This window comes from Poecilia reticulata, linkage group LG2 (assembly GCF_000633615.1).
Source record: "Poecilia reticulata strain Guanapo linkage group LG2, Guppy_female_1.0+MT, whole genome shotgun sequence".
Classification (NCBI taxonomy): domain Eukaryota; kingdom Metazoa; phylum Chordata; class Actinopteri; order Cyprinodontiformes; family Poeciliidae; genus Poecilia; species Poecilia reticulata.
This window is the reverse complement of record NC_024332.1, coordinates 40,812,325-40,833,421: the sequence shown is the minus strand read 5'-3', so window position 1 is coordinate 40,833,421 and position 21,097 is coordinate 40,812,325. Positions and strand designations below refer to the sequence as shown.

The 21,097-nt window shown below is 42.8% G+C and overlaps 1 protein-coding gene across 1 annotated transcript in view; it reads left to right on the top strand.

The window, feature by feature from the left end:
• The window catches only part of LOC103461768 (titin-like), a 155,957-nt gene extending 135,983 nt beyond the window's left edge, over positions 1-19,974 (top strand). Inside the window, exons 211-235 of the mRNA XM_017309370.1 lie at positions 33-2,099; positions 2,231-2,533; positions 2,613-2,918; positions 3,139-3,429; positions 3,532-3,831; positions 4,021-4,326; positions 4,501-4,803; positions 4,954-5,235; positions 5,370-5,963; positions 6,085-6,372; positions 6,613-6,912; positions 7,013-7,315; positions 7,463-7,765; positions 7,859-8,443; positions 8,533-8,835; positions 9,134-9,433; positions 9,514-10,089; positions 10,192-10,497; positions 10,604-11,209; positions 11,318-16,431; positions 16,514-16,670; positions 16,756-17,237; positions 17,348-17,501; positions 17,899-18,201; positions 18,646-19,974. Coding sequence (XP_017164859.1) covers positions 33-2,099; positions 2,231-2,533; positions 2,613-2,918; positions 3,139-3,429; positions 3,532-3,831; positions 4,021-4,326; positions 4,501-4,803; positions 4,954-5,235; positions 5,370-5,963; positions 6,085-6,372; positions 6,613-6,912; positions 7,013-7,315; positions 7,463-7,765; positions 7,859-8,443; positions 8,533-8,835; positions 9,134-9,433; positions 9,514-10,089; positions 10,192-10,497; positions 10,604-11,209; positions 11,318-16,431; positions 16,514-16,670; positions 16,756-17,237; positions 17,348-17,501; positions 17,899-18,201; positions 18,646-18,938 — 15,125 coding nt within the window. The 3' untranslated portion in view covers positions 18,939-19,974. The remainder of the gene's footprint in view (positions 1-32; positions 2,100-2,230; positions 2,534-2,612; positions 2,919-3,138; positions 3,430-3,531; positions 3,832-4,020; positions 4,327-4,500; positions 4,804-4,953; positions 5,236-5,369; positions 5,964-6,084; positions 6,373-6,612; positions 6,913-7,012; positions 7,316-7,462; positions 7,766-7,858; positions 8,444-8,532; positions 8,836-9,133; positions 9,434-9,513; positions 10,090-10,191; positions 10,498-10,603; positions 11,210-11,317; positions 16,432-16,513; positions 16,671-16,755; positions 17,238-17,347; positions 17,502-17,898; positions 18,202-18,645) is intronic.
• The last annotated feature ends 1,123 nt before the right edge of the window (positions 19,975-21,097 follow it).

Genomic DNA, 21,097 nt, shown 5'->3' with positions numbered 1-21,097 from the left:
TGATTATTGATCTCCAAAATGTTTTCTCCCAGCAACTCCTGATGCCCCAGGAACTCCTGATGCCACTGAGGTGACAGGAGAGAGCATAACACTGTCCTGGACTTCTCCAACATCTGATGGAGGCAACCCTATTCAGCACTATATTCTAGAGAAAAGAGAAAAGAAAACCGTTCGGTTCTACAAGGTGATCACCAAAAAACCTATCATCGAATGTGCTCACAAGGTGCTTAACCTATCAGAAGACATGGAATACGAGTTCCGAGTCATGGCTGTCAACGACGCTGGCGTTGGGCCTCCAAGCAACATCTCTTTGCCAATCAAGGCTGCTGAACCTAAAGACATTCCATGTGCTCCATCTGTGGTTTGTGTGTCAGACTCCACAAACACTTCCATTAGTTTGGAATGGACCAAACCAGTTGATGATGGAGGCATGGAGATCATTGGCTACATAATTGAAATGGTGAAGGGAGAAGGCACTGAATGGAAGAGAGTAAATGAGGAACTTGTGTCAGAAACTAATTATGTGGTGAAAGGTCTACAGACAGGAGCAGAGTACAAATTCCGTGTTGCCGCAGTTAATCATATAGGCAGAGGTGAAGACAAGGAGATTCCAGAACCTGCTCAGGCTGTTGATAGGTTAACACCACCACAGGTGGACATTGATGTCACATTTAAGCAGACACACATAGTCAAGGCTGGAAGTTCTATATGTTTGGGCATTCACTTCAGAGGAAAGCCTATTCCTTCTGCTACATGGGTGAAGGAGGAAGGAGACCTAAGCGGAATGTCAGAGATCACAACTATTGATGGCTACAGCTCTTTAAGCATCGAAAACTGCTCTAGATATGACACAGGCAAATACACAGTTAACCTGGAGAATTCCAGTGGTAGTAAGGCTGTTAACTTTGTGGTAAAAGTAATGGATACACCTGGMCCACCACAGGACGTAGCTTTCAAGGAAGTCTCCAGAGGATCGGTCACACTTGTCTGGAAGCYACCTGTCAATGACGGTGGAGCTCGTATTCATCACTATATTGTTGAGAGGCGTGAGGCTAGTCGACGGACATGGCAGCAATCTGGTGGCAAATGCACACWKKGTATTCTCAAGATAGAGGACCTGCTGGAGGGAGTTCCTTATTTCTTCAGAGTCTCAGCTGAAAACCACCATGGTCTGGGTGAGGCCTTTGAGCTAACTGAACCAGTCATTGCCACAGCAGAGCCATCATCTCCAAAGAGACTGGATATTATCGATACCACAGATAATTCTGTGTTACTAGGCTGGTTGAAGCCAGAACATGATGGTGGCAGCCGCATTCAGGGTTACCTTATTGAGGCTAGACCAAAGGGTGGAGACAAATGGGTAGTGGTTGGAAACACCAAGAATCTTACCTTTGCTGTTGAAAAGCTCAATAAGGGTGATGAGTATGACTTCCGTGTGAAGGCTAAAAATGAAGCTGGTTATAGTTTACCAAAGAAAACTCTGGCGCCTGTGCTGGTAAAGGAGCCTCACATTGAGCCTGCTGCTGACCTTAGTGAGATACCCAACCAGCTTATCACATGCAGGTCTGGCAGCACATTCACCATTGATGTTCCTATCAGTGGTAGGCCTGCTCCTAAGGTCTCATGGAAGTTGGAAGAAATGAGACTAAAGAACTCAGACAGAGTCTCCATCAAAGTAACTAAAGACAGAGCTAGTATCTCAGTCAAAGAAGCCATGAGAGGAGACGGAGGAAAATACTATCTTACGCTGGAAAATGTAACAGGAACCAAGACATTTACGGTTGAAGTTAATGTTACAGGTAGACCAAGTCCTCCATCTGGACCAATTGAAATTTCCTCCATCTCCTCTGAGTCCTGCGTTGTTAATTGGCAACCGCCTGAGGATGATGGTGGCACYGACATCACCAACTACATTGTGGAGAAGCGTGAATCTGGCTCCACAGCCTGGCAGTTGATCAACTCCAGTGTGAAACGTACATCTCTTCATGTTGGTCATCTGACCAAATATATGCAATACACATTCAGAGTCTCAGCTGAGAACCGATTTGGGGTCAGCAAGTCCACTGAGTCCGAGACGATCGTTGCAGAACATCCCTTCTGTAAGTGTTACCCTCAACTTTTTTCTTTCTTTGAAATTATGTGGTTTTATACTACATTAATAAATATCTCAAATGTGTGATCTTACAATCATTACTATACYGTAATAACCAAACTCTATTTTTAAATACAGCACCTCCAGGACCCCCAACAAAACCTTCAGTCTTTAATGTCACAGCAAACACAATGACCCTAAGATGGGAGGAACCCTACCATGATGGTGGAAGCAAGGTGACGGGCTACTGGATTGAAAAGAAGGAGAGGAACAATATATTGTGGGTTAGGGAAAATAAGATCCCATGCTTTGAATGCTACTACAAGGTGGAAGGCCTAGTTGAAGGCCTGGAATACCAGTTCAGGGTTTATGCCATGAACAGTGCAGGACTGAGCAAAGCCAGTGAGGCCTCTAAGGGAGCAGTTGCTCAAAATCCAGTTGGTACGTTTGGCCAGTAATATGTTACACATAGTATGATGTTTTTCTGCTATCTGACAACAATCTTTTGACTGGCATTTAGATCCACCAAGTAAACCTGAAGTCACCAAGGTTACAAGAACCACTGTCTCCTTGAAATGGTCAGCTCCATTGAATGATGGCGGTAGTCCAATTGTTGGCTACATCATCGAACGAAAGCCCTACACTTTGACAGGCGAGGGCCGCTGGCTTAAGTGTAACTACACCAATGTAACAGATCATTTCTTCACCGTTACTGCCCTGGGAGAGGGAGAGGCCTATGAATTTAGGGTGATCGCAAAGAATGCCAACCAAGTCTWCAGCACACCATCTGAATCCACAGGGTCTGTGCAGTGCAAGACTGATTTTGGTAAGAGTTTATTCCATGGAAATCTTCAATACTCTATTTCAATACTCTATTTAGCATAACTTCAGACATGATAGTTAGATACAACTGCAATGATTTTATTTTGTGCAATGTCTGTTTGAACATACCAACAGCCAGACCATGACCAATACCATACCTGAATATGAGAACAGTAAAACTGAAGTGACGGTTGATAATTTTCAAATTTATGTCCACTTAACAGAACCACCAAAGGCCAACTTGGACAGCAAACTTCTCTCTGAAACTGTAATGGTCAGAGCTGGTTCAGATCTGGTTCTGGATGCTGCAGTGGGAGGTAGACCTGATCCAAAGGCTTTCTGGTCCAAGGGCAACAGGGAACTGGAGATGTGTGAAAAATATCACCTGCAGTACACCCCTACCAGAGCTATGGCCATTATAAAATTTTGTGACAGAGATGATACTGGAAAATACATCCTAACAGCCAGAAATGTGAGTGGAACCAAGACTGCAGAGGTCAATGTCAAAGTGCTTGGTAAGTATTTTGTTTTTTAACTATCTGAATTATTTGTAATTTGATAACTCATGGCATATTTTTGCAAAGTGACTTACTCTAAATATGTCTGTTTTTGGCTAGACACACCTGGAGTGTGTGAAGGCAACATTGAAATCAGCAAGATAACAGAAGAGTCATGCACTCTAAGCTGGAAACCTCCTCTTGAGGATGGCGGGGATGACATTACACACTACATTGTGGAGAGGCGTGATACCAACAGGCTGAACTGGGTGATCATGAATGATGAGTGCAAGGAGCTGACATGGAACATCACTGGTCTGTTCAAGAACACAGAGTACTTGTTCAGAGTTCGTGGCGTCAATAAGTATGGTTCCGGCGTTTACCTCCAGTCACAGYCGATGGTGGCCAAAAACACATTCAGTAAGTACAAGTGAAACTATTGAAAACAAACATCATATTGCCAGTTTAATTTACGCAGGATTCTGTTGTCTATTCTATTGTCTCAAGGTATTTAAACTACAATCAAAAAGACTAATCTTACCAAAGAGGAAGGCATGAAACAAATTAGCTCATTACCACTAAAGTTTCTTTTTGTTATCTGTTCCTTAGCTGTGCCCACTCCTCCTGGAGCCCCAGAGATCCTAGTTTCAGGAAAGGATTTTGCCACTATAGAGTGGCTAAAGCCAGAAAATGATGGTGGTAGCCCAATAACTCATTACCTGGTTGAAAGACATGAGAGAAAGAGTGCCCGCTGGGTAAAGGTGAACAAGGAYGGTGCTCACCTGGATACCACTCTAAAGGTGGCTGGTTTGACTGAAGGCAACATCTATCAGTTCAGAGTAACAGCCATTAACAAGGCCGGCGAGAGTGAACCCAGTGAGGTTTCTCTGTATGTCGTCTGCAGAGTGCCAACGAGTAAGTATCATMATTGCCTTGAATAACGTTACTTAAGATGTCAGAATTTACCTTCATATGAACTTTAATCTGTAAGTGTCATGATATTTTCGAAGACGGTAGTAAAGAGCAAAACCATATGTTATTAGTAAATAATTTAGAAGAGCTCATATAAACTGACCTACCTTTTCGTAGGCACTCCCGCACCTCCTTCTATTCCTCGAATCATCGACACCCATGCTGACAGCATTAGCCTTGCTTGGTCTCGACCTGTGGAAGATGGAGGTGCTGATGTGATTGGCTACATTCTGGAGATGCAGGAAGCTGGGGCAGAGGAATGGAAGAAGGCCCATGAAAAGACTTTGCGTGCTGCAGAATATGTGGTGACTGGACTTTCTGCAGGCAAGAAGTATTGTTTTAGAGTGGCTGGTATCAACGTCAATGGAACAGGAGACTTTAGTGAACCATGTGCTGAGACTGAGCCAGTGGAAAGAATTGGTAAGTGTTTTAACAGGCCTCAGAAAATAAGTCTAAATATCAGCTGATTTCATTGATTTGTTTGCATTTGTCCCACAAAAGAAAATTTTGTGTATACTAAAAAAAGTTCCTTAGACCTGAATTTTGCAACACATCATCTATCTCTTACAGAACCTCCTGATTTTGAGCTACACGATGACCTCAAAAAGACAATCTGCTTGCGTGCTGGTGGCTCCCTMCGCCTTTTTGTCAGTGTCACAGGTCGTCCTGCCCCTACCATAACATGGAGCAAACCTGGTGTTGACCTCCATAATAGAGGCTTCATTGAGGTCACAAACAAATCCACCACTCTCATAATTGACAAGGTTCATCGCTATGATGCTGGCAAGTACACGCTGTTGGCTGAGAACACAGCTGGGAAGCAGGAAGTCAGTATTCTTGTCAAGGTTTACGGTATGTTAATATTACTATATATACATAATATTATTTAATTCTTTGATTTCCATCATATATTTGATATTGTTTTTATAAAGTTAACCCGATTTTTGAAAGTTTGTATTTTGACTAGAGACACTTTATATTCTTAGACACACCTGGACCAACTGGGCCAATCAAGATGAAAGAGCTCACTAAGGACTCTGCCACCATTTCCTGGGAAGCCCCAGCTGTGGATGGTGGTGCTCCTGTTAATAACTACATCATTGAAAGACGAGAGGCCTCAATGAGAGCCTACAAGACAGTAACTTCCAAGTGCACTAAAACTTCCTATAAGATTGATAATCTGATGGAGGGAATGCTGTATTACTTCCGTGTCCTCCCTGAAAACATTTATGGAATTGGAGAGCCCTGTGAGACTCCAGACGTCATCCTGGTTTGTGAAGTTCCTCTTCAACCACATAAGTTTGAGGTGTCAGATGTCACTAAGAGCACAGTCACTCTGTCTTGGGAAAAGCCAGAGCATGATGGTGGCAGTAGGTTGACAGGTTACATCATTGAAGCTTGCAAGTTTGGTACTGACAAGTGGATGAAGGTGGCAACACTGAAGCTCACAGACTTTGAGCACACCGTAGAGAAACTGAATGAGAAAGAACAATATTTGTTCAGAATTAAAGCTGTCAACAGCAGAGGAGCCAGTGAGCCAAAAGAACTTGTTGCTGCTGTCACTGTCCAGGAACAGAGAGGTAACAAAAGAACAAAGCTCTACTACCCTTATTTTCATTTAAATCATTGCATAATTGAGATTTAGTGCAACATCCTGGCTGTTAATACTTCCCACTGAGGCAATTTCTTTTTTTCTTTTAGTGATGCCTGCAGTAGACTTGTCCAGCATTCCTCAGAAGGTTGTTAATGTTTTGGCTGGTAAGACATTGGAGCTGGACCTGCCAATCATTGGCAGACCTCCTCCTGTTTCRTCCTGGTATTTTGCGGACAACAAGTTAAAGATAACAGATCGGGTGAAGGTCAAGAGCACTGGCAAGTTCTCCAAGCTAACTGTGTCTGACACAACCATTAACGACAGCGGTGACTACATAGTTGAAGTCAAGAATGCTGTTGGAGTCATCACTGAGGTCATCAAGGTCATCATTCTCTGTAAGACATTTATCATTTATTTATTTATTTATTTATTTATTTATTTATTTATTTATTTATTTATTTATTCATTCATTCATTCATTACTGTATTAATAGCCAACTCGGCACCAACCATATAACTGACATTTACTATTTAGTTAACGATCCTAGTCCACTTGAACTTTGTGTGTTATGAAAATATTATCATAACCTGCAGGACACGTGTAAACTGACCATTTCTCTTTCTTCACTTTTTCAGCTAAACCAGATGAACCTAAAGGGCCTATTCGATTTGATGAGATTGATGCCACTACTGTCACCTGCAGCTGGGATCCCCCAGTCAGAGATGGTGGAGCTCCCATTAGTGGTTATTTAGTAGAACAGCGTGATGCTCACAGGCCTGGCTGGGTGACTGTTTCTGACTCTGTGAGCAGACCGTTGTTCAGGTTTGAGAACCTCATTGAGGGAGACGAATATGTCTTCCGCGCAGCTGCTGTGAATCGCTATGGTACCGGAGAGTTCCTCCAGTCTGAGATTGTCACTTGTAGGAGCTTGAAAAGTAAGACTCTTAACCTTAGCTATACATTATACTCTTGCTGTAAAATGCAGACCAGTATTATATGACAGCAACAAAATGGTAACACAAGCTTCCTCCACAGATGTGCCTGGACCTCCTGGTCGTCCAATTACCTTTGATGTGTCTCGTGATGGAATGACTGTTGCTTGGGAGCCACCAGATGAAGACGGTGGTCTTGAGGTTTCTGGATACATCATTGAGCGCAAAGAAGTGAGGGCTGACCGATGGGTGCGTGCAAACAAGAACCCTGTCACTATGACCAGGTACAGGTCAACTGGGTTGATTGAAGGCCTGGAATATGAACATAGAATCACAGCCATTAACGCAAGAGGCCTGAGCAAACCAAGTTTGCCATCCAAGCCAGCAGTAGCAACAGATCCTATAGGTAAGCAAAATCTAACAAGACATAAATACTTAATTAGTTAAAGTGAAAAAAAAATCAAATCATTTAAAACGTTGTCAAAACGAGAAGTAATGTTAAGCACAACGTAAGAAAGTCACAACATCTGGCATATGTTTTTTTCCTGTGCAGATCCACCCGGCTGTCCTCAAAACCCAAGAATCACAGAAACTACCAAGTCATCTGTGTCACTTGCTTGGAGTCCACCTGATGATGAGGGAGATGCTAGAGTAGATGGTTATTTGATWGAGATGCAGAAGGTGGGTTCTGCGGCCTGGATCAAGTGCAACACCACTCCATCTCTTATATGCGAGTACACGCTGACCAACATGCCACAAGGAGAGGAGTTCAAATTCCGTGTAATGGCTTGTAATGCTGGTGGTTCTGGAGAACCTGCAGAAGTACCAGGAGCGGTCAAAGTAACAGAAATGCTGGGTAGGAAACAACATTTACAACTGTGCAATCAGGTTTATGATATAAAACGAGTGCTCAGATCAAACTAAGTTTTGCAAAATTATTGTTTTTCAGAATCTCCTGATTATGAACTGGAGTTGAAATACAAAGATGTGTATGTTGTCCGTCATGGAGGAGTGGTTAGACTCTCTGTACCCATTAAAGGCAAACCCCTTCCAACTTGTAAATGGTCAAAGGATACTGGAGCTATCGCTGTGAAGGCTATGATTGCCTCCACTGAGGACTCCAGTGAGTTGGTGATAAAGGGAGCAGAGAGGAGTGACTCTGGTCTGTATGAGCTCCTGCTGGAAAATAAGGTTGGAAAGAAGAAAGCCCAGATTAAGGTCAAAGTCATCGGCCGCCCAAGTGCTCCAGAGGGACCGATGGTCTTTGAGGAAAYCCAAGCCAACTCTGTAAAGGTCTCCTGGAAGCCACCCACGGATGATGGCGGCTCAGAGATTCTTGGCTACATTGTAGAAAGGCGTGAAGCAGCCAGAAATGCCTGGTACACCGTGGACTCTAGAGTAACTGAGACCCAGCTTGTTGTTAAGGGCTTAAAAGAAGGAACAGAATACCACTTCAAAGTTACAGCTGAAAACTCATTTGGCATCAGTGCATCTCTAAAATCTGAACAGCCGCTGATACCAAAGACTCCTCTCTGTAAGTTTTGTTTTCTGCAAATCAAAYGTCTTTGAAAAGCTTTAAATTATGTATTTTATTTACAAAACTTTATCTGCTTTCAAAATTAGGTCCTCCTGAGCCTTCAACTGCACCACCTGAGATAATGGATGTTACCAAAAGCTCAGTGGCACTTGCCTGGTCCAGACCAAAGGATGATGGAGGATCTGCCATCAACGGTTATTTTGTTGAGTACAAGGAGGTTTCCACTGAGRCATGGATCCGCCACGAGACCAAGATCATCTCTACTATGTTCACTATACATGGACTTACCCCTGATACAGACTACCAATTCCGCATTATTGCTGTTAACAACATAGGTGAAAGTGAGGCTGGTCCAGCATCTGATCCTGTCACATGCAAAGATCCATTTGGTGAGTATTGTGTGCTGATAAAGTTCCACTCAGGATTGATGTAGTCATTACTATTTAGCAATTACAATAATTTAAAAAAATCAATTAATTACTTAATTAATCCCTAATGCCTAGTGTTACGTCCAAATAATGTTCAGGACTAACAATGTTTTTATTTTGGGAGATAAAAACAACGGTTAATGGATATAATAATTAGTATGGGTACATTAGCATAGTCTCTCCTTTAGTTTTCCTTTTTGAGAATACAAAAGAATATAGACAAAATAAAGAACAAATTTGACTTAATGTTTTTTCACAGACAAGCCCAGCCAACCAGGAGAGATTGACACAGTGAATGTGAGTAACAACTTTATTACTATTTCCTGGCAACCTCCTGAGTGTGATGGTGGAAAGGAAGTCCTGGGCTACTGGGTTGAGTACAGAAAGTCCGTTGAGAGCACCTGGAAGAAGTGCAATAAACAGAGGGTTAAGGAAAAGGAATTCACCATGGTAGGCCTGGCTGAGGCCACCGAATATGAGTTCAGAGTCTTTGCTGAGAATGAAACAGGAATGAGTAGACCCCGCAGGACTGCCACATGCATCAAGACGAAACTAATAGGTGAGTGCAGCTAAATGCAGTTTATAACATTATTAAACACGTGATGTTTCATTGTTTCATTAAGTTGTTTCTACCAACAGCTGAAAGTAAACCAAGCCTTAGGAAAGAAATGGATGAAACCACTGCCAAGCTTGGCCAGCCTGCTGTCATGAAATGCCAGATTGTTGGCCGACCTGTTCCAGAAATTAAGTGGTATCACGCTGGCAAGGAAATTGTTGAGTCCCGCAAGTATGAGATGAGCTCTGATGGCCGCAACCACTCCCTGTCTATCATGACAGACCAGCAGGAAGATGAAGGAGAATACACCTGCAAGGCAGTGAATGAAGCAGGAGAAGTTGAGACCACTGGCATTCTAGTGTTGGAGGCTGCTCCATCCTTCCACCCCGATTACCCACTTAAGGAAACATATTATGCTGGACTGGGAACAACTCTACGCATCCATGCCGTTTATATTGGTCGTCCTCAGCCAAAGATCATGTGGCTGCATGGAGCTAAGACACTGGAAAACACGGAGGACATTAGCATTGAGACCACTGAGCACTACACACACCTAATAGTAAAGAACGCCCAGCGCAGAGTGAATGGAGGAAAATATAGGATCAGACTGCATAACCACTTTGGCAGGGCTGACATTGCATTCAACGTTGAAATTTATGGTATGTGAATTAAATTGTTTTTAATACTGTACAAACACCTGTAGTGATAATAAGAATATTATCAGATTTCTGTACAATAACATATTATACCTTTGTCCACAGACAAACCTGATATACCTCAGGGACCCATTGTCCTGGATGCTCTCCTTAAGAACTCTGTCATTATCAGCTGGAAACCTCCCAAGGATGATGGAGGCTGTATGATCACCAACTATATTGTAGAAAAAAGAGAAGACAAAGAGGGCACGGAGTGGGAACTTGTGTCTTCCTCCATTAACAGCACATCTTGCCGTGTGCCCAACCTCATCGACAGTGCTGGATACTTTTTCCGTGTTTATGCCCAGAATAGATATGGCAACAGTGAGCCACTGGAACTCATATCACCCATCCTGATCAAGAGCCAACTGGGTAAGACAGTGTCACATTTTACTTCACAAGGAACAAAGAAATTGTTTTACAACCTAAACGTTATTGCAAAAGAGTTGACAAGTGTTTCCTTAATATATTTCCACAGAGAGACCATCACCACCTTTGTCACCAGTTGTTTCTGGTATCACTAAGGATTCCTGTGTGGTTTCCTGGAAACCTCCACTAAGTGATGGGGGATCTAAGATCAAGAGCTATTGCCTTGAAAAGAAACATAAAAAAGATAAGAAGGAATGGACCGAATGGACTCCAGTTACCACAGATGAGATCAAGCAAACTGTGTTCTCTGTCAAGCGCTTAACTGAGGGCATTGAATACATCTTCCGTGTCAAGTGTGAAAACCTTGGAGGAGAAAGTGATTACAGTGAGGAGACCCCTGCCATCATACCTGCAACTGCCATAGATGTCCGCGCTCCTGCCTTCAAGGAGGAGCTGAGGAACATGAGTGTCAAATACAAGAGCAATGCTACCCTTGTGTGCAAGATTACAGGACAGCCTAAGCCTGTGATTAAATGGTTTAGACGAGGAAAGGAGATCCACTCAGATGGAAAGAAGATCAAGATCCAGGAGTTTAAGGGAGGATACCACCAGCTGGTTATCACTGAGGCTGATGAGGAAGACTCCACTGTTTATCAGATCAGAGCCACCAACCAAGGAGGCTCAATATGTGCTACAGTCTCTCTAGATGTTGAAAGTAAGCTTAAAACACTTAATTTAATCAATTAAGTTAATTACGTATTGAATGTTAAAGTGCTGTTTATATATCTAACTCACTGTAAAATGTAATTTTTTTTCTTTTTAGTCCCTGCCAAGATCCATTTGCCAAAGAACCTGAAAGACAAGGAAGCCATCCCAGCTTTACGTGGGGAAGTGGTCAATATCAAGATTCCCTTCAGTGGTAAACCAGATCCTGTTATTACATGGCAGAAGGGACAAGATCTTATTGACAGTAATGGTCACTACCAGGTGATCGTCACCAGATCGTTCACTTCCCTGGTTTTTGCCAATGGAGTGGAAAAGAAGGATGCAGGTTTCTACATTGTCTGTGCCAAGAACAGATTTGGTATTGATCAACAAACCGTTGAATTGGATGTTGCTGATGTGCCTGATCCACCTCGTGGCATCAAAGCCAGTGATGTGTCCAGAGACTCAGTCACMCTGAACTGGGTGGCTCCAGCCAATGATGGTGGCAGCAAGGTTGTAAGCTACATCATTGAAAAATGTCCGACCACTGCTGAGAGRTGGGAACGTGTTGCACARTCCCGTGACACCCACTACACCGTAATTAATTTGTTTGGAGGTACAAGCTATCAGTTCAGAGTTATTGCTGAAAACAAATTTGGACAGAGTGCTCCATCTGAAAGCAGTGGGCCTGTCATGACTAAAGAAGACAAATCCAGAGTTTTGCTTTATGACAGGGAGGTTGGTGATACTGAACGAGTCCCCAAGGGCAAAGCTCAACACTCCGACACCAAGAATCTGCACAACAAATATTCCATTGCAGAAGAACTGGGCAGAGGCCAGTTTGGCATTGTTCACCGCTGTGTTGATATTRGCTCTGAGCAGACCTACATGGCCAAATTTGTCAAAGTGAGAGGTGCTGATCAGGCAATAATTAAAAAGGAAATTGCAACACTCAATTTGGCCAAACAAGCTAACTTCCTGCTTCTTCATGAGTCCTTTGAAAGCCCTGAGGAATTGGTCCTGATCTATGACTTCATTTCTGGCCATGACATCTTTGAGCGCCTTAATACAGCAGAGTTTGAGCTCAATGAACGGGAGATTGTTAACTATATCAGGCAGATCTGTTCAGCTCTGGAATATCTGCATTCTGAGAGATATGGGCACTTTGATATCAGACCTGAAAACATTGTATACACAACTAGAAGCAGCTCAACTGTRAAGATTATTGAACTGGGACAATCCAGACACCTGACACCTGGAGAACAAATCAAGATTCAGTACACTACTGCAGAGTATGCTGCCCCTGAGATCCACCACTGTGACATGGTTAGTACAGTTACTGACATGTGGTCTGTGGGTGTCCTTACCTACGTGCTCCTCAGTGGTCTTAATCCATTCACAGCCGAAACCAACCAACAAATGATTGATAACATTTCAAATGCAGCCTATGGCTATGATGATGAGTCATTTAAGCAAGTCAGTGTAGAAGCCTTAGACTTTACAGATCGTTTAATGACAAAAGAACGCAAGCACCGTATGACTGCAGCTGAGGCTCTGCTGCATCCATGGCTAACAAAACCTGCAGAAGAGATAAGTGCCAGGGCAATCCCAGTAGGTAGACACAAGAGATACTACCAGGCAATGGTCAAGAAAGAATGGAGCACTGTAGTTTCTGCTGCCCGGGTGGCTAGCGGTGGTTCAATCAGGTCCCAGCGTGGTGTCTTTGTCTCTAAAGTAAAGATTGCTCCATTTGAACATGGTCCTCTTGCAGGCCAAGTTAGCCATGCAGTGGTCAATGAAGGAGATAATGTGAAGTTCATCTGCAACATTGAAAATTATGACAGCACCACTGAAGTTACATGGTACTGTGGTGTCAGGCAACTTGAAGCTGGAGACAAGTATGAAATTGAATATGAAGATGGTCTGGCTGTAATTACCATCAACAAGATTACTAGAGCAGATGATGGCACTTACAGATGCAAGGTTGTGAATGAGTATGGTGAAGATAGTGCTTATGCAGAGCTTTTTGTAAGTGGGGTTAGATCCTACCGTGACTTCTTCACTACTCGTGTGGTTAGAAGAACAAAGCGAAGAGTTGACACTGCTAGAATGCTTCAGAAGCCACCAGAATTTACTCTTCCTCTGGTCAACCGCACAGCCTATCTTGGTGAGGATGTGCGGTTTGGAGTAACCATCACTGTTCATCCTGAGCCTCGTGTTATCTGGCATAAATCTGGACAAAAGCTTATCCCTGGACAGGATGACAGGAAATACACCTTCACTACTGACAAAGGCTTGTACCAGCTTATAATCCACAATTTGGAAAAAGAGGATGATGCTGAGTACAGTGTTGTAGCCCGTAACAGGTATGGAGACGACAGCTGCAAGGCCCGCCTCACTGTTGTTCCTCGTCCTAAACCAGCAGATCTCACTTTGAGGCCCATGTTCAAACGGCTGCTTGCAAACATTGAGTGCAGGGAGGGTCAGAATGTTCGTTTTGAGATTAGAGTTTCTGGCCACCCAACACTGAAGTGGGAGAAAGATGGCACACCTTTAGCCTTTGGACCATCCATAGAAGTTGTTCATGAAGGCTTGGACTACTACATCCTTCATGTAAGAGACACTCTCCCTGAGGACTCAGGTGTATACAGAGTTACAGCAACCAACTCTGCTGGATCTGCCAGCTGCCAAGCAACTCTTAAAGTGGAGAGAGTAACTCATGTAAAGAAGGAGTATGAGCCCAGTGAAAAGGAGAAGCAAAAGATAGCTGGAAAAGAGGAATTGGATAAAAAGGTTAGACTGGCTCAGATTTTGTCAGGCACTGTTGTTACACCTCTCCCACCCGCTGCAGTAGAAGCTGTCAGGGAGGCAGCCACTATGTTTAAACCTGCTGTCACAACTAAGAAAGGTGAGAAAACTGAGGCTGAGATCAAGAAAGAACAAGAGGAGAGAAAGAAGAGAGCAGATGAGAAAAGGCTTCGTATGCCGTATGTTGTTCCTGCACCTCGGGTCATTAATCCAGCTGTTCTCGAGGAAGATGTGGAAATTAAACACTTCCAGCCGCTGTCTGACATGAAATGGTACAAGAAGCTGCGTGATCAATATGAATTCCCCGAGCCAATGGAAAAAATCAGGCAAAAGAGAATGAAACGTATCCGTCTGTCACGGTGGGAACAGTTTTATGAGGTGCCCATCAGGATCAAGGAACAGTATAAGCCTAAGTGGCGCATCTCTTCTATGACTCAGGACGACTTGGAGACTGTGAGGCCCGCAAGGCATCGCACTCCTTCTCCTGAAATGGAGGCCTACCGCAGGCTCAGGAGACGTTCTCTGGGAGACCTCTCAGATGAGGAGCTGCTGCTCCCTGTAGGTGAATATCTCTCTATGAAGAGAACAGAAGAAGAAAGACTCCGTCTGGAGGAAGAGTTGGAGCTTGGTTACTCTGCTTCTCCACCTAGTCTAAGTCCAGTTCGCTTTGAACTGTCTGCTTTGCGCCCAACATCTCCAAGGAGAGTCTACAGTGATGAGGAAGAAGGAGAAGAGTTTAAAAGATATGATTCATACAGAATTCCTTCTAAATATGAGGCTGGCCCAAGTTTTGTTGATCTCCGCCAACGTCATGACAAGACAACCTACAAGCCTCCGAGACAGAAACAACGGGTGTATGAAGAAAGAGAAGATTTGGAGCTGCTGCGTCCACATGCAACCACTCAGAGAATCTCTTCTTACAAGAGTCAACTCAAGCACATGGAATTTGAGGAGAAGACACGTACCTCTAAAAAGGAAGCCGTTACAGTTTCAACCTACTCTGAGAGCACTGAATCTGAGCATTTAACAACTTTTGCAACAGAATATATTCCTAAACCYATAAAAAAGATTCCATTACCTGAACCACAGGTAGAAAAATCATATGAAGCAGAAAAGGCTCTGAAGACAGATGTCRCACTTCCAAAAGTGGACTTTATGTCCAGRTATGAGGAGAGAAAACAGGCACTCAGATCAGAGAGAAGATCTGTAGAGAAGAAAGTTGAGGTTGTAACACAGGCTCCCTTCAGCCTGGACCACGCCCCACGTATCACCATCAGGATGCGATCTCATCGTRTACCCTACGGTTCCAACACAAAATTTACCCTGAATATCCAAGCCAAACCTGAACCTGAGATCAAATGGTTCCACAATGGGAAGGAGATTCATCAGAGCAGCAAATACTACATGACCAACATCAGTGGAGTTTTAACTCTCCAGATCAACAGCTGTGTGACAGAAGATTCAGGTACATACCGTGTAGTCTGCAAGAATGCTAAAGGAGAAACTTCTGATTATGCTACATTAGATGTAGCAGGGGAAGAGTATGCTGCTTTTTCAACACTCCGCAAAGATGAGGAACCACCATCAGCTCATCTGCCAGAGATGACACGAACAGAGGTGTATCATGTTTCCTCATCCAAAACAACTGTAGAGGAAACKGTCACTGAAACTGTAAAAGAGACAACTACTGTTGTTGAGAAGCCAAGGGAGAAACCAGGAGTCCCTGCCGCAATCCTGACTAAACCACAGTCCTTGACTGTGGAGGAAGGAGACAATGCCCGATTTGAGTGTGATGTGGCTGGTGAACCAGCACCTTCTATGTCCTGGCTTCGCGAAGGTACCACCGTTGCGCCTTCTGCCCGTCACCACATTGTATCCACTCAGTACAATTCCACCTTTGAGATTTCTGCAGTTGAGGTGTCTGATGAAGGGAGTTACACCTTGCTAGTAGAAAATGCTAGTGGAAAGCAGGAAGCCCATTTCACTTTAAAAATAAAAAAGTCTGAGTCAAAGGAGAAAGTAGTTGCTACTCCCAGAATTACTTCTCCCGAGGCTAAATCACCATTACCCAAGTCCCCTGAACCAGTCAAATCCCCTCAGAGAGTCAAGTCACCTGAGCCAGTCAAATCTCCCCAAAGAGTAAAATCTCCAGTTTCCCCAAAATCCCCAACACCGAAGTCCCCAACACCGAAGTCTCCTACTCCGAAGTCCCCAACTCCCAAATCCCCAACTCCATCTGAAAGGGAGCAAGTGATCCCACCAATCAAGTCACCCAAGAGGGTGATGTCACCAACTATTGAAAAGAAGCCCTTTTTTTCAACAGGACTCAATGATGTCACTGCATCCTGTGAGTCTATTGTCAAACTGTCTGTGAAGGTGACAGGAGAGCCCAAACCTACTGTGTCTTGGTCAAAGGATGGAAAGGTAAAACGTATAAATGCTCAAAATATTCAAAACATTTCATAGGATTTGACAACCATAACTATCTTGTTTTATGGGTTTTCAGGCACTATCTCAAGGTGGAAAGTATGAATTATTTGAGGACCAATGTTCAGCTCATCTAGAGATCTATGAATCAGAGGTATCTGATAGTGGTGTCTACAAGTGCACAGCCATAAACTCCTCTGGAGCAGTATCAACAACCTGCACAGTCACTGTGAAAGGTAAGAAAATACGCTGTGGTGAAAGGATTTATAGCTACAAATGTTCTAATGTTATAAATAAACTCCTGAATGTTTTTAATTTCAGAATTAAAGAGCCCCGTTCCAATCTCTGAGGAAATCCTAAGAAAGAAAATGGTGCATGAGGAAATATTGTCTTGCGTGAAGGATGTGAAGTCCTCTGAAATCCAGAAATCCATCAAAGAAGGTCAATCTGCGACTCTTAGGGCCAACATTCATGGGGCTTCTGACATCAGATGGATTCTGAACGGGCAGGAACTGGACAACTCAGAGMAGTACAAATATGGAGTATCTGGAAAYGACCAGACTCTGACCATCAAGTGTGTCAGTCAGCGAGAGGAAGGGATTATCACCTGTCAAGCTCAAACAGAGCAAGGCCTGATTCGGTGTCAGTTCAACATCAACGTCACACTCAAGAGCTCTGATGCTCCCTACTTCCTGGTGCAACCAAGGTCTCAAAACGTGAACGAGGGACAAAATGTTATGTTTACCTGTGAAATTGGTGGAGACCTTTCCCCTGAAGTGGAGTGGTTGAAAGACAACACGGTTGTGAGTAGTTTTTGGTTTAAATAAATGTTCTTTTTTTTCTTTTTGCCTTGACAATTTGTGATAAGAAGTTGTCAGTMRGTATTCCAATAAAAGGAAACATGTTTTTCCAGATTTGTGTCACTCCAAACATCAAACTGAGCCGTTCGAAGAACTTATACACTCTGGAGATTTGTGAAGCCRCAGTGGCAGATAGTGGGAAATATACAATAAAAGCCAGGAATAAGTTTGGACAGTGCTCTGCAACATCATCGCTCAACGTCCTTAGTAAGTTACATCTGTATTTCAGCTTAATTCAATTTACTGCACCTTTGTCAAAGGGCTTGCATGTAAAACTTTATAATTTAGCCCTGGAATGCTTAAAAATGCTTTAATGTTAAAGTTTGCATTAGATATGTTCCCTTCTGTATGTATTTATTGATGAAGCTTACAATTTTATCACTTCAAGATATTAGTTGATGTATTCTTTCTGAATTAGTTTTTTTATTATGTTGGCAACTCTGTGCTTTAATTTCGATGAAAAAAGTTAAATGAATTTAAATCAATTGAATGGGCATTCAGAAATACAAAGCATGACAGGAACTTCGGCTTACATTCAGTCTCTGCACTCAACACCTCGTCGTTTGKGATCTCAGCCATCTGCTTGTCATTTGCATTTTCACAGCTCTTGTTGAGGAGCCAGTACAAATGGCTATTGTGGAGCAAAGAGCTTCTACTGAGGCTGCTATGAGCATGCAGAAAAGTTTCTTAGCCTCGTCAGTTCATGTGGAAGCTTCCTCAATGCAGGCCAGCAGTTMCAGCAGCAGTTCCCACTCTGCTGTTGGCCAATATTCGTTTGACAGCATGTCTGCAACAAGCATGTCTGCCATGATGGCTGAGTCAGTGGTTTCCATGAGCTCCAGCAGCAAAACAATTGGAATGTCTCCCTTTTCGCATGTAAAGGCGTTTTCTACCGAGGCGAAAGCAGGTGAGACTTTACTTGCACATCTTTCTGGTAAATCCAGGATGTGAATTCTAACACCTAACTTGTTTTTTCTCTGTCTTTGCAATCTAAAAATAACATTTAAGATGCTTGGTGTGATGTGATGTTCTTTCTCTGTCTTTGCAACCRGTAAATAAGATTTAAGATATTTGATGTGATGTCATGTGGTGTGGTGTCTAAGAATCAGCTAACAGAGAAAATCCTGGTCATGTTTTTCTGTGTGGCATGAACAGTGAAAAGAGATTACTTAACTTTTTTTTTTTTTCATTTTCAACCTAAGCACTAAACTGTAAGTTGTATTTTAATTTCAAGAGTTGCTACCACAGCAATAAAATCTAAAACGGTTTTTAAATTCTGATTTTATGGGCTAGAAATCTAAAATATGTAAACTCTAAGACATGTTCACTGACTTCCTCTCTCCGTCCACAGGCACTCCACCAAAGATCGAAGCTCTTCCACAGGACGTTAGTGCAGAGCCGGGGAAGTTTCTGACAGTGGCAGGCCTGTTCTCTGGAGATCCTGCCCCCTCAGTTCAGTGGGTCCGCTCAGGTCGGACCCTTCCCAATGGAGATGAGCGGTTCCACGTGGATAACACAGCAGATCTCTCCACCCTAATGATCTCTGGGGTGAAGGAGGACGACGCCGGAGCATACACACTCCGACTGTCCAACGACCTTGGCTCTGACTCTGCAACTGTCAACGTGCACATCCGGTCCATGTAAAAAATGAGAAAAAAAAAAGCATATCCCCTATTCCCTTAGTCCTCAACTTTTTATTTACAATAATCTTACTTGATAAAGATCTGGAATATTCTTGTAAATAGGAACTATTTTTGTACCAAACTTGACGTTAATTTATGCCAAACTAGACTAAAGTCTAAAGTTGTAAAATGTGCCATATTGGATAACTATGACTCAATTTTTCTGTGACATGTACATAATGTATATAGCCGAGTTTACCGGTTATGGGAAATGTATGCATTGTTATTTATGACAATAATATTAACTGAAACTAAAAGAAAGTAAAAGTAGCTAACAGGAGAAAGTTTCCGCTGGAACGAATACCCTGTTAAACTCAGAAACTAAACTCTGTGCCTCAACGATAAGTTGAAGTCTCAAGATYGCCTCAACAGGTAGAGAGGCTCCCTGTTGATGTTACAAAGCAGAAACAAAAAGACGAAGCTCGTGTTTGGACACGCGTCTGTGCGTGTGTTATTACAGTTTAATATGAGTTGTACCATGAGCATAAGACCCTGAGTGCTGTTTGCATCACCCTCATGTAAGCAGCATGAACCGGCCTTGTGCTCAGACTGACTGTGTCATACCACCACGATTTGATGACCAGCAAAGAGGGCGAGCGGCCTGCTCTCTTTGGGTTTAGATTAGTTTTGATAAAGAGCGCTGTTTCTGGCACAGGATGGCTGGATTGGCTTCACTAAAGCAACATCTCCTGGCCATAGGAAAACAGGGAGTCAAAGCCAGTCCTGCTGTGCAGAAGCAGCGCCGTCTCTTGGAGGATTGTAGCTGATGTGTTGTTGTTTTTGAGTGTGAGTGTCTGTAGTTTGTAGATGTTTCACCTTGTCAGTAGTCAGGGTTTTTTTTTTCTTTATTCACATCACTGAGCCCATCTGTGGTGAGAAGAGAAGCAGTTATGGTTTTACCCTGCACTTTGACTTTATTGATCTGCTGATGTAGAACTTATGTATCATCCTCCTTGAGTTTTACTGATTTAATAAAGCATGATTTCAGCACTACTAAAGCTSTGTGCCTCTGACTCTTCTGTGTCTTTGGTTAGTTTTCCTGTCATCAGATTGACATCAGAGGCATCACTGAAGTATTGAGGTTTCACATATATGATATTGTCTTTGTTGGATTACACAACTACATCAGTCTGGGTGCATTGAACCCAAATGAAATGTAACCACAGTCATGTTTGTCAGAATGGGTGCTGAAGGTTTCTGTTTCCTCCAGGAACTTCCAAATGAACAAGGCAGAATTATCTCACTCAAAAAATGTCCTAACATTGCTGATTTTTAATACAAAGATTTAAAGAGTTTGTTTCATTTGATCATCTACCTCAGTCCTTACAAACTGTAATTTTACAAACTGTAATTTTAAATATGGAATTGTAGGCTGGAAGCAGCCAGGTTTAAACACYGGATGGTTGTTCGGATGTTAAATCACATTTATTTGTGTTGCCTWAAATTGTTAACAGCAGGAAGCACTGCTGAGGATTCAAACACTCCAGAAATTATCCATTTATTCTTCTGCTGACCGTAAATAGAAGTAAAACTGTTGATAACAATTAGCACCGCTTGTTGTTTCTTGATATAGTTTTGGAACCTCATTGACTTCATCAGCCTCCACCCAAAAAAAGTTCCTGGGTTTATATCACATATAAAGCTTTTCAGAGTTTGTATGTGCTACCTGTACATGTGCGGTTCTCTCTGGGTAGCCACCATAATTGCTGATAAAATAGTTTAACAACCAGTCATCTAAAAACATCTCAAGTTCGAGTCTTACTCGAGTCTTCCAGGTCAGCTGAATGAGTCCAGCTTCTGGATTACAGGTTATAAATCACGTACTAACTTCAACCTAAGCCTCTTGCTAACGTTATTAAGCTACACTGTATCCCAAGGACAATGGTATAAAGATTAACATTCATCCTCAAACACTTTCCATTGTGTAATAAATCCATTCTGACAAGAAAGCACATACATAAACTAAATGTAATATTTGTACTTACTCTGATTGAGCATCCTGCATCGGTGAAATTCATTTTACGGTACATGATTGACAACGATGGGAATCTACAGAAACTGCAGGTTCAGAGATGATGGTCACTTCAGGATGTCTGACATTTAATAAAATATTCCTTCAAA